At 37.3% G+C, this 12,942-nt stretch overlaps 1 protein-coding gene across 1 annotated transcript in view; it reads right to left on the reverse strand.

The window, feature by feature from the left end:
* The window catches only part of KPNA3 (karyopherin subunit alpha 3), a 98,074-nt gene that overhangs the window by 10,984 nt on the left and 74,148 nt on the right, over window positions 1–12,942 (reverse strand). Inside the window, exons 9-11 of the mRNA XM_025364249.1 lie at window positions 12,765–12,934; window positions 9,923–9,967; window positions 112–243 (exon numbers count right to left, since the gene is read on the reverse strand). Of these exons, the coding sequence (XP_025220034.1) occupies window positions 112–243; window positions 9,923–9,967; window positions 12,765–12,934 (347 nt within the window). The remainder of the gene's footprint in view (window positions 1–111; window positions 244–9,922; window positions 9,968–12,764; window positions 12,935–12,942) is intronic.

Raw genomic sequence — 12,942 nt, forward strand, 5'->3', positions numbered from 1 at the left:
GCAGAAGAAATCTGGAAGATAAGCACTTACAGATAGAATTAAAGCCTAGTTGTACAAGTTAACTGGTTATAGCAAACAATTCTATACAAATAAGAATTTAAAAATACTTACTTGAACTTTGACTTCCTGATGGCTCAGAAGGGGCACAAGAAATGGCACAACTCCTGAATCAATAACCATCTGTATCTGCTCATTACCTCCATCTGTCAAGTATGACAGAGCCCAAACAGTGTCTACAAGAATCTACAGGAAACACAAAAGAAAAACCATTTTACATATTTGTTTAACTGCTTTACATGTTCAACATGCCTCAGGAGTAGTGACAGAAAAAGTAAGCAAATTTCATGTTTTAGCTTAGCGGCAAAAATATCTGCTTAGCTGATTAACCTACTAAGTAGAAAGTACCTTATCTGTCTCTCAATGCCTACCTCAGATCATTTTTCACAAAAAATGAGACACAGAAGTCTGGGAAAACTTCTATTCCAACTTCTGCATTTATGTATCAGATAGATGCATTTAAAAACAGGCAGAAAAGTAATTCTCCCTGCCCTCACAAATTAGCTACCTAATAATCACATAGAAAAACACTATTTACAAGAATGAGGCCAACACACCATGCCGTTTTAAGTTCAGAAGAGAACAGAAAGGTCTTCTATATACTCTACTGGTTTTCCAACATATTTAGTAATACAATTTTTCAGACTACTAAAGTAAACTAATAAAAGAAATGACTTGGCCCTTTAACTTCATCTGGGGAAAAAATTGTTTGAAAATCTCCTGAAATGTGTCCCCAACTGAAAAGCTTGGAGTATAAACCATGCCCTATGCCCATCCTAACTTTGCAACTACATAGAAGAAAACAGGCTCAGAGATCTGGTGATTCATTCAAAGTCACAGATCTTGTATGTGGCACTGCTTGGTGTTGTCACAGAGGAATATAAGCACTGGTTGTAGCTTATGCAAAATCAAGATGTTTCCTATTAGGTCATCCAAATTGAAGACATCCCATCTTTTTGCCCTAAAATAATAGCAGGCACCTGAATTCACATACCCTTCAAAAAAGCATATAGATGAATAAATAAAATAAAACCACACATATAACCCACACCCCTTCAGCATCACTAAGAGTCAGAGAACACTAAAAATTTCCATTACCTGTAAGAGGAGAAAAAAATTAAATTCTAGCTTTTGTCTGGACCTCTTGCCTCAAGACTGTGTAAAAGAGAGCAGAGAAAGGGAGAGGGAAGTCCACTTCAGTGGAAGAGACTATATGGCCTGCAAAGCCTAAAATATTCTCTGAACCTTTACAGAAAATTTTACTGATCCCTTAACTAGAGCATGAGCTTCATTCAACAGATGACTGGGGCAACTTCAGCAACAGGATTGATAAATGAGTATATAACATATGTTAATTGTATATCAAGGACTAACACAAACATGGAGATAAGAGTGGAAAAAGAATTTGTAAATGTTATAGGTTTTAGAAAAATAGAAATACTGCAACTTCAAAAATTGGAGGATAGAAGCTGGGCCTAAGAGCAGAGCCCACCTACCAGCCCATTTCCCACCCTGGAAGTGAGGAGGCCTCCCTGCTGGAGGTGTCTGCAGATGCTGTGTGTGAGAACAAAGTCTGGCTACTGCCCAGCCTGGCAGTAACAGGTAACTAGATTTATCTAGAAACAGGGGTCTCAAAGCATAACACCAGTATGTGTAGGCTACAATGGAAAATAACCCTTCATACCAAGATCCAGGAATTTCTCAAAAGAGAAAAGACAGTCAACATATGCCAATATTGAGACGACACAGATATTGGAATTATCTGACAAGGACTTGATAAGATTTTAAAGTAACTACCATAAAAATGCACTGGTGAACAATTATGAACACATTTGAAACAAATTTAAAATGAGAATTCTCAGCAAAAAAACCTGACATGATGGAGGGGGGAAAAAGAAATCAACGAACCCAAAGACATTTCAATAGAAATCATCCAAACTGAACAACAGAAAAAAAAAAAAAAAAAAAAGATTAAAGAGAAATTAACTCTCAGGAACTTCCAGCACAATGAAAATAGATCTAATATTTGTGTCTTCAGAGTCCCTACAAGGAAAGGAGGAGCTGAAAAAAATGTGAAGAAACATGTTCCAAATTTGGCAAAATAGGTAAGTCTAGAATCAGATTAAAAAATGGGAGGCTGAGTCAAGAGAAGAGAAAATAGAATAAGCTCATGCATCACTGCACAGGTAAGAGATAGAAGTTAAAAAACATATTTTAAACTGTCAAAACAGATAGTAAAAAAGGAGCATTAAAAAGGTGTAAGAATAAAGGTAACCACTAGAACAAAAATACAAATCTCCCCAAATACCAAAAGAAAATTGAAAAAGATAAAAGTATGCTAAGCAGAGAAAAAAAAACACACAGAAATTATTTCACAAAGTGACAGTTCAAATCAATCTATCAACCTATGTGAATGGGCCTACTCACCTATTTAAAAAAAAAAAAAAAAAGATTTTCAAATTGGCTCTGGCTCTCAAAACAAAACTCAATTCCATGCTGTATACAAGAGACACACATAAAACAAAGAATTTGGAAAGGCTAAAAATAAAGGGATGAGCAAAAGTATACCAAATAAACGATAAAAAGAAAGCTGAGGTTGTAATCCTGTAAAAAGACCAGTAGAATTTAAGCTAAAAAGCATTACAAAGGAAAAAGATACCTTATAAAGTTAAATCCCACAAATTATCATGAAAATACAACAATTATAAACATCTATTAATCAAATAACCTTGCAATCACTGTTTTAAAGCAGAGAATAAACACACACACAAATATATGCAAAAACATACTAATAATAGGTTTTAACATACTACTGTCATATGAGAGAAGTCAAATTGGCAAAAAATAAAGATATAACTCTTATGAATGTATATTGAACTTTATACCCCAATAATGGCAACAACTTGCACATGTACAAATATCACATTAGGTTCAAAGAAAACATTAATAAATTACCTAAGTCAGAAACATTATAAGCCTATCACAAAGCAACAAAATTATACATTAATAAAATGAAAACTGGCCGGGCGTGGTGGCTCACGCTTGTAATCCCAGCAGTTTGGATGGCTGAGGCAGGTGGATCTTCTGAGGTCAGGAGTTTGAGACCAACCTAACCAACATGGAGAAACTCATCTCTACTAAAAACATAAATTAGCAGGGCATGGTGGCACGTGCCTATGATCCCACCTACTCGGGAGGCTGAGGCAAGAGAACTGCTTGAACCCGGGAGGCAAAGGTTGCAGTGAGCCGAGATTGTGCCACTGCATTCCAGCCTGGGTGACTGAGCCAGACTCTGTCTCAAACTAAACTAAACTAAACTAAAGTAAACTAAACTAAACCAAACTAAACTAAACTGAAAACCAAAAAAGCCTTTTCTATACAGAAATGTAATAGCCTTATATTAAACAGCTCTTCGGTGAAAAAAAAATACACAAAAAAACAAAAAAACCCAACAACAAAATTTCTATTTTTTCTTTTTGAGACAATCTCACTCTGTCACCCTGACTGGGGTGTAGTGGCGCAATCTTGGCTCACTGCAACCTCTGCCTCCTGAGTTCAAGTGATTCTCCTGCCTCAGCCTCCTGTATAGCTGGGATTACAGGCGCGCGCCATCACACCCAGCTAATTTTTGTGTTTTTAGTAGAAATGAGGTTTTACCATGTTGGCCAGGCTGGTCTCAAACTCCTGACCTCAGGTGATCCGCCCACCTCAGCCTCCCAAAGTGCTGGAATTACAGGCATGAGCCAAAATGCCTGGACTAAACTCAACAAAATTTCTAAAAAGTTAAAACAAAAATGCCACACATCAGAATCTATGAGGTTTATTTAAAACAGTGATTAAAGGAAAATTCACAGCCTTAAAAATTTATACAAATGTGTCTGAACCCACAGAATGCACAATAGCAAGACTGAATGAACCACAGTGCAAACTACGGATTTTGGGTAATTATGATGTGTCAATGAAAAATACACAATTAATGAGATAAAGAACAGAAAAATCACAGATCTAGCTAATAAACTGAAACCCTGGTTCTCTGAAACAAAACAAAACACAAAAAACTAAGAAACACAGAAAAAGTCCTACCTAATTTAATTAGAAGAGAGCAGGGAAGGGGCACAAATACACAAAATGAGAAATGATAATAACCCTTAAAATAATAAATTAGAACAAAACCCGTATAAAAACTACCCTGCACACTTTAATGCAAGTAAACGTAGATGGAGTGAAAAATTTCCTAGAACAATAGTTTATAAAAACTGACCTCCTTTAGAAAGAGTGCTTAAACAAGCCAACTTCCACATCAAAAATAAAGAAAATTATCACGAAACTAATTCCACAAAAAAGTACCAAAACCCCAAAGGATTTAAGAGGGAAACTATCAAATCTTCAAAGGTCAGATAGACTCAATGCTATATAAATTGTTCCAGAGTACAGAAAATGAAGGAACCATAACATTAACATCTAAACTTTAATAAAACAATAAAAGTATAAAACCTAATACATCAAGATGATAGCACCATTAACTAACTGTATTAATATAATTAAATCTAATATTAGTATTTGTAATTAATGTCAATTATTGCCTAATAAATTGAACAAAAGCTAAACTGCAAACCAGTATCACTTAACGTGAATGCTGATGTAAAAATCTGAAATAAAACATTAAACAGAATCACGTACTACATTAAGAAACTAACATATAATGATCAAGTGAAATTATTCAAAGAATGCAAGGATGGGTCAATTTTTTTTTTTTTTTTTTTGAGACGGAGTCTCGCGCTGTGTCACCCAGGCTGGAGTGCAGTGGCGCGATCATGGCTCACTGCAAGCTCCGCCTCCCAGGTTCAGGCCATTCTCCTGCCTCAGCCTCCGAGTAGCTGGGACTACAGGCGCCCGCCACCACGCCCGGCTAGTTTTTTGTATTTTTAGTAGAGACGGGGTTTCACCATGTTAGCCAGGATGGTCTCGATCTCCTGACCTCGTGATCCGCCCGCCTCGGCCTCCCAAAGTGCTGGGATTACAGGCTTGAGCCACCGCGCCCGGCCCGGATGGGTCAATTTTTAAAAATATCATTAATATAAGTTTTAATAGTAGATTTAAGGAGAAAAATAATATAATTTTCTCTATAGACACTGAAAAATTCATCACATTTTTTTAGTGTCCTTGATAGAACATCCAAAAAAAGGAATGTATAGATATTTCTCTAACATAAAACATCTATAGTTCAGACAAAATGTAGATAGAATTAAAAAAAGATTGATGAATTTGATTATATACAAAAAGTTCACATGGCAAAATATCATGCTCAAAGACAAAAGACAAACTAGGGAAGTATTTTAAGTATGGAAGAGAATATCTTTAATATATAAAGAACTCTTAAAACCTAAGAAAAAGACCAAAAATCCTACAGAAAAACGGACAGTAAATATGACTAGTCTGTTCGCAAAGATACAAACTAAAATGGTCCTTAAACAAATGAAATAATTGTTCAACTTCATTCATAAAAAGTAAAATGCAAAGTGAAACTGAGATACTATTTCTCACCTATCAGATGATCAAAAATTTTAAATGTGACAACACACTCTTGGCAAGGATACTGAGAAAGCCACTTTCACTTCTGAATGCACACAGTAAGCTATGCATCACTGCATACACTACATAATAGATAAAGGAGTCGAAAAAGGTTGTTTAAAACTGTCAAAACAGTACAAAAGAAGAGATAAAAGAATAAAAGTTACCACTAGAACAAGAATACAAACCTTCCCAAATACCAAGGCAAAATGGCACAACCCTTACAGTAGGGAATTTGTCAGTATGCAACGAAATTACAAATGCATTCACTCTTTGACCCAGCAATCCTGCTTCTAAGAACATACCCTGAAGATATACCTCCAATATATGAAAACACATATATATAAGTATTAGTCTTTGGTATAATACTTTTACATTTGCAAAATTCAGGAAATAGCCTAAATGCCTATCCATAATAGTGTGTTTAAATAAACTGTGTCCACAAAACAGAATCCTGTGCAAAACGACATGATGTCTTAAGATATTTCTCTATTACATGGTTACTATTATTAGCAGAAAACTATTTTTTTTCTAGCTAATAATGAAATTGTAGACTGAGATCAATTAACCGTTTTCAGTGGGGACTCCATGACAATATCTCAAAGGCTGGGAGAAGGTAAGCTACAGCTGGGTCTTAGGCACCCTGAAACTGCAGATACTTGTAGTCTCTAATTTTTTATTTTTAGAGATGGGGTCCCAGTATGTTGCCTAGGCTGGACTTGAACTCCTGGGCTCAAGCGATTTTCTTGCCTTTGAGCTATATTAGCCTTTGAGCTATCAACCCAAAATAAAAATTTGACCATTTATTCTCTGGCTCCTTATCTGCTACATAAAAAGGATATGCAGTTCTTTAGACAAGACTATACGACCTAGAACCTATTAAATCTCTGCCTTATTTTTCCTCACTCTTTGTTCCATAGTTTATGCTTCTATCATACTACTTAATTTAATTATTATTATTATTTTTAACACAGCATCTCGCTCTGTTGCCCAGGCGGGAATGCAGTGGCACGATCTTGGTTCACTGCAACCTCCACCTCCCTGACTCAAACGATTCGCCTGCCTCAGCCTCCCGAGTAGCTGGGATTACAGGCACGCATTACGATGCCCAGCTAATTTTTGTATTTTTAGTAGAGACAGGGTTTTGCTATGTTGGCCAGGCTGGTCTCAAACTTTTGACCTCAAGTGATCCGCCCGCCTCAGCCTTCCAAAGTGCTAGGATTACAAACGGGCGCCACCGTGCCCAGCCATCATCACACTACTTTTAAAAACTCCTTTGTTGGTTCTTCTTCCCTTGCTGCCATTGCTGAAATGCAGGGAATTCCTCAGTTACATTTTTAGCCCTCCTTCCAAAATACAGCCTCCCCCAGGCAATCTCATTCAATGCCCAGGTTTTCATCAATCTCTTAAATACTGACTAATCCAAAATCTGTATTGTCTTTTGCTTTTGCAAAATACCACCACTGAGGAACAAGTTCCAAGTTCTACTCTATTTCCTAACACTCCAAGTTTTTTCTCCCCTAACCATTCCTACCATTGCAATTTAATAAGAGCCCATGCCTTCATCGATTTCCCTAAACCTATTATGATAGCAAAATACATCTACCTACATTCAAACTTACCCCCCTCCAAACCTTCCATACCTTTTATGTGTTATTTGTCTGTTACAGATAATTTTATCTGTATAAAACAGAAATATCATTTCACAATTTAAAAAATATACAATGACTCTGTACTCGTTACAAGATAAACTTAAAACTATTTAATATAGAATAAAAAACTCATATAAAAAATAAGCAGCGAGTGGTGGTGTACACTGTAATCCCAGCTACTGGAGAGGCTGAGGCAAGAGAATCCCTTGAACCCGGGAGGCGGAGGTTGCAGTGAGCCTAGATTGCGCCACTGCACTCCAGCCTAGGTGATAGAGTGAGACTCTATCTTGGAAGAAAAAAAAAAAAAAAAAAAGAATCAAAGACTCTGCAAATCAACTCCTTAGCAAATATATTAGGTTATTATCTACCTGTATTCTCTTAAACCTCCATGTATTCTTGAGTCCTTAGTATCTTCCCCCATGTTCTTGAAATGACTTTCTCTCAACCTGTCAAGATCCTATTCATCCTAGTTATATGATGTGAGACAAATTACTTAAGTACCTCTGCTTCTTTTACAACGTTTGTAGATGATGGAGATAATGAGAGTACCAATCTCACAAGACTTTTGTAAGAATTAAATGGGTTAACGTATCAAAAGTGGTTAAAACAGTGCCTGGCTGATTTTAAACTCAAAAAATGCTAACTATGAACACTATAATCTTTGGCTCTGGCCCCACTTTTGTCTCCTTATAATGCTCGTCTCAAATGTTACTTTGTCAATGAAGCTTTCTGCTTCACCAGACAAAATTGTCTGTGATTCCATAATACAGCACTTTTGTCATTCCTCTATCGTACTTTTTTTCTTGTTGGCTTTCATACCATGTTTTGTGTTTAAGTGCTCATGGTATGATTTTTTTTTTTTTTTTTTCACTGTGAGCCTATGGATTATACTGAATATGTGATCATGGTATGAAAAAGCACAGGCCTTGGACCTGGCTTCAGTTCTTAGGTATGGCTCTCATTCGTTATATGACTTTAGAAAGATTATTTAACTTCACTGGGTTTCAATCTCTGTATTTGTAAAATAGAATAAAACTTATCTTACAAGGATACTGGTAAGATAAAAGGAGACTACAGAAAGAGATCCAGCAGAGCAATTTCTTGACATAAGTTCTCTCCTTTTACTCTTTTTACGTTTTTAATGTTAAGGTCTTAGAGGGCACGGTCTCTTTATGTGTTATCACTGAGTATACAATTCATGGCACAATTTTGGCTTTAAGTGGAACAATTTGTGAGTGTTTGCTAAACTTGACCAATGTATCCGTAACTACAGTACACTGGCACTTTAATACCCCAGTTTTCACATAAACACAACCAACAGATGGTGAAAGCTTTTATTTGCCTATAATTAATTCTGTAATGTTCTGGGGGAAAGTCCTGAGGCAAACAGCAGATATTTTGCTTATTCTCCTTTTAATCTGCGCTGTCAGAAAGCTTACAACTAAACTTTCAACAGCAACAACTAAACTTCTGTATAAATTTTACTTTTTCCTTTACAGATATTATATGTCTTTTGTTAAGTTACTTTATATTCATTTTGGAAATAAGACAGCATATAAACATGTTTTAACTTCATTTTAATGACATTAGGCTGTGTCAAACATGAAGTGACTTTAGCTACCTTTAAAAGATTCCATCCCAAGAGCTTAAAATCTGCAAATGAGCTAATGTGATAGAATTTTTATATACAAATTATATTGCCTTGTGAGAAATGTAAGCAAAGATGTATTTTCTTCATCCCAATGATAAATTACACACAATTCACAATTCTGCCACACATATACACATATGTATGTACATGTTACGTGTATGTGAATAAAGATAAGATTACCAAAACACAAATATACAACAAATCAGAAAGAGATATTAGTTAGAATAACAGAAACTGGATCAACACTAGTCACCAAAAGGTATCCACTGTTTTACTCCATGGAAGAGTAACAATTTACCTTACTGGTTTAGGAGAATTTTCTGATTGCCTAGATAGTATCAAACTTGCCAGAATGTAGACAGTAAATGCTTCACTAAATCTGAATATAATGAAAAAAAAATCATCTAAAAATGCCTTGCATTTAAAACTACATATTCTTCAATACTATATCTAAAAAGGTTGTAGCATAAAAAGGCAGCATGGTTTTGTGACAAGTACCCAAGACCTGTTATGAGAAGACTTCAGTTTGAATATTGACTCTGACCCTTACTAGCTCTTCCACTTTAGATAAGTCATTTAACCTCTCTCTGAGAGTCCATTTCTTCTTATTCTATAAAAGGGCGGGGCAGGGGTGGGATGGGATAATATCTAGCCTATCTGTTGTAAGAACCAGTGAGATTTTTTTAAACAGTAAGGTGCTTCATGAGGTTTTACTGCTTTACAAATATTAATGCTTAAAAACACTACTTAATAATGACAGAAATAAACTACATATGCAGTAGTTTCTCAAAAGTGAGCATTTTTGCTGTATGGCTATTACCACTTACAGATTTAAGCTATAAACCTAATTTAAGCTTAACCCTATTTCTGAAAACTGTATCTACATTATAGAAACTCCACAAGTTGATAAAATGTATGCTGACACTTATATAAAAACCCTTTCAGTCCTATCAAGAGCAAAATCCCACATTTAAGCTGCTTCTTAACTTACGTTTATATCCGTATGGTATATGAGGACACATAAAGCTGGCAAAATCTGAGGAAAGAAGATAAACAATAATTAACATTAGTTAATAAATATGTCTAAAAATAAACAACTTTGACATAAAAAGCAGGTAAATAAGGTTTGTAGAGCAAGAAAGACAATGTTAAATTTGTCTGAAAATCTTTTAGGAAAAAGAAAATCTGATAAATTCAATCTAAAAAAACCAAAAACATATTTCAAATGTTAAACTGAAATACGTTCAATTAACAAGTTAAAACATGCAAATAAATCTGGTAGAAGTTAATGTACCTTAAAAGAAAAACATTTGTTTTTAATAAGCTTCTTTTTTTTTTTTTTTTTTTTTTTTTTTGAGACGGAGTCTCGCTCTGTCGCCTGGGCTGGAGTGCAGTGGCCGGATCTCAGCTCACTGCAAGCTCCGCCTCCCGGGTTCACGCCATTCTCCTGCCTCAGCCTCCCGAGTAGCTGGGACTACAGGCGCCCGCCACCTCGCCCGGCTAGTTTTTTTTGTATTTTTTAGTAGAGACGGGGTTTCACCATGTTAGCCAGGATGGTCTCGATCTCTTGACCTCGCGATCCGCCCGTCTCGGCCTCCCAAAGTGCTGGGATTACAGGCTTGAGCCACCGCGCCCGGCCATAAGCTTCTTTATGACATAAAATGTCAAGTGGAAAAAAAGGAGATGCAAGTATACAGTTACAGCTATTTAAGAAAAGCTACACTTAAAACTGCCATAATTGTCTCACTTACCTGCTTAAAGTAAAAATACGATTTTATTTAATAAGCTACTTAAGTCAAATTAAAGTTTTCAACTTCAGTTTTAGTCAAGAAAATTCGAACCAGTACAAAGTACAAAGCTTTGCTTGTTGAATTCAGGCCCCTGAGATCTCTTTTTAAAATCTGGGAGAAACGGAGCAGGGGGGTGGTAGGAAATCACGCAAAATACCTTTGCACAGCAACAAAAAGTAGCAGGTGCTACAGAAAGATGTCCATTTTAACGATACACAGTTGGTGGCTCACGCCTGTAATCCCACCACTTTGGGAAGGCAAGGTGGATGGACTGCTTGATGCCAGGAGTTCAAGACCAGCCTGGCCAACATGGTGAAAACCCAACTCTACTAAAAATACAAAAATTAGCCTGGCATGGTGGCACATGCCTGAGACATGAGAATCGCTTGTACCCGGGAGGTGGAGGTTGCAGTGGGCAAAGATTGTGCCACTGCACTCCAGCCTGGGAAATATAGCGAGACTGTCTCAAAAAAAAAGAAAAAAAAAAAAGAGATAATACAGTCAACAGTGAATAAAGGTTATGTAGGGTTTTTTAAATAATGCAAAGTACTCGGATCTGTTTACATACCAAACGTAAATAAAAAAGTTTTTGCTTTAACTAGTAGATTTAACAAAAGATATGTCAATTTTTTTTTTTTTTTTTTTTTGAGATGGAGTCTCGCTCTGTCGCCCAGGCTGGAGTGCAGTGGCGCGATCTCTGCTCACTGCAAGCTCCACCTCCCGGGTTCATGCCATTCTCTTGCCTCAGCCTCCCGAGAAGCTGGGACTACAGGTGCCCGACACCACGCCCGGCTAATTTTTTTTCCATTTTTAGTAGAGACAGAGTTTCACCATGTTCGCCAGGATGGTCTCGATCTCCTGACCTCGTGATCCACCCGCCTCGTCCTCCCAAAGTGCTGGGATTACAGGCGTGAGCCACCACGCCCGGCCAATATGTCACATTTTTAATAACTCCAATTTTATCAGAAATAAATTGGAATTAAGCCGGGGGTGGTGGCTTACGCCTGTAATCCCAGCACTTTGGGATTGGAGTTAGGCCAGGGGCGGTGGCTGACGCCTGTAATCTCAGCGCTTTGGGAGAGTGAAGTGAGCAGATCACTTCAGGTCAGGAGTTCAAGACCAGCCTAGCCAACACAGTGAAACCCCATCTCTATTGAAAATACAAAAACTAGCTGGGTGTGGTGGTGCTGGCCTGTAATCCCAGCTACTCAGGAGGCTGAGGCAGAAGACTTGCTTGAACCCAGGAGGCGGAGGCTGCAGTGAGCTGAGATCACGCCACTGCACTCCAGCCTGGCAACAGAACAAGAATGTCTCAAAAAAAGAAGAAGAAAAAAAATCAATTGGACTTAAAGCAAACTCATTCAAGAACATTTGCATGTAAGTATACTAGTTTTGCCTGTAGCAACCCCCTTTTATAGCTTTAAACCAACAATGCAATACAGTAATAAAACTTTGAGATTGTTTTCCTTTTGTATTTTTCTCTCTGAATTTTTTATATTTTCTTTTTATGAAGATAATCAATTAAAAAATAAGCATAGGATGAACGGACCTTCTTTTAGTTAGACACTCAACTTTTATTTCATAGGGGTCAGTAATTAAATACAGTATGTTACTTTAAAAATCTCACACCGGGTGTGGTGGCTCACGCCTGTAATCCCAGCACTTTGGGAGGACGAGGCAGGCGGATCACGAGGTCAGGAGATCGAGACCATCCTGGCTAACATGGTGAAACCCCGTCTCTACTAAAAATACAAAAAAATTAGCCAGGCATGGTGGTGGGCGCCTGTAGTCCCAGCTTCTCAGGAGGCTGAGGCAGGAGAATGGTGTGAACCCGGGAGGTGGAGCTTGCCGTGAGCCAAGATCACGCCACTGCACTCCAGCCTGGGCAACAGAGCAAGATTCCGTCTCAAAAAAAAAAAAAACCAAAAAAACTCACACCTGCAACGAAATCAGTGTATGTGTTATTCTGTCCCCTGTAAATGAATTCCTGAAGTACAAACATAGGGAAAATATACCATCTGGCCTTTACAATTCTTCATTTACCTCCTGAACTGTCTCCATAGGCGGTGGGGGATCCTTATTCCTGCAGAGATTGACAATGACCCATGTGACGTTCCGAAGGAAGGTGATGGGAATGGAGGGATTGATGAAGGACAGAAGAGGTTTGACAACTCCCAGTGATATGACATAATCTCTACATTGAGGACCATCACCTACAGAA

This window comes from Theropithecus gelada, chromosome 17 (genome assembly GCF_003255815.1).
Source record: "Theropithecus gelada isolate Dixy chromosome 17, Tgel_1.0, whole genome shotgun sequence".
Classification (NCBI taxonomy): Eukaryota; Metazoa; Chordata; class Mammalia; order Primates; family Cercopithecidae; genus Theropithecus; species Theropithecus gelada.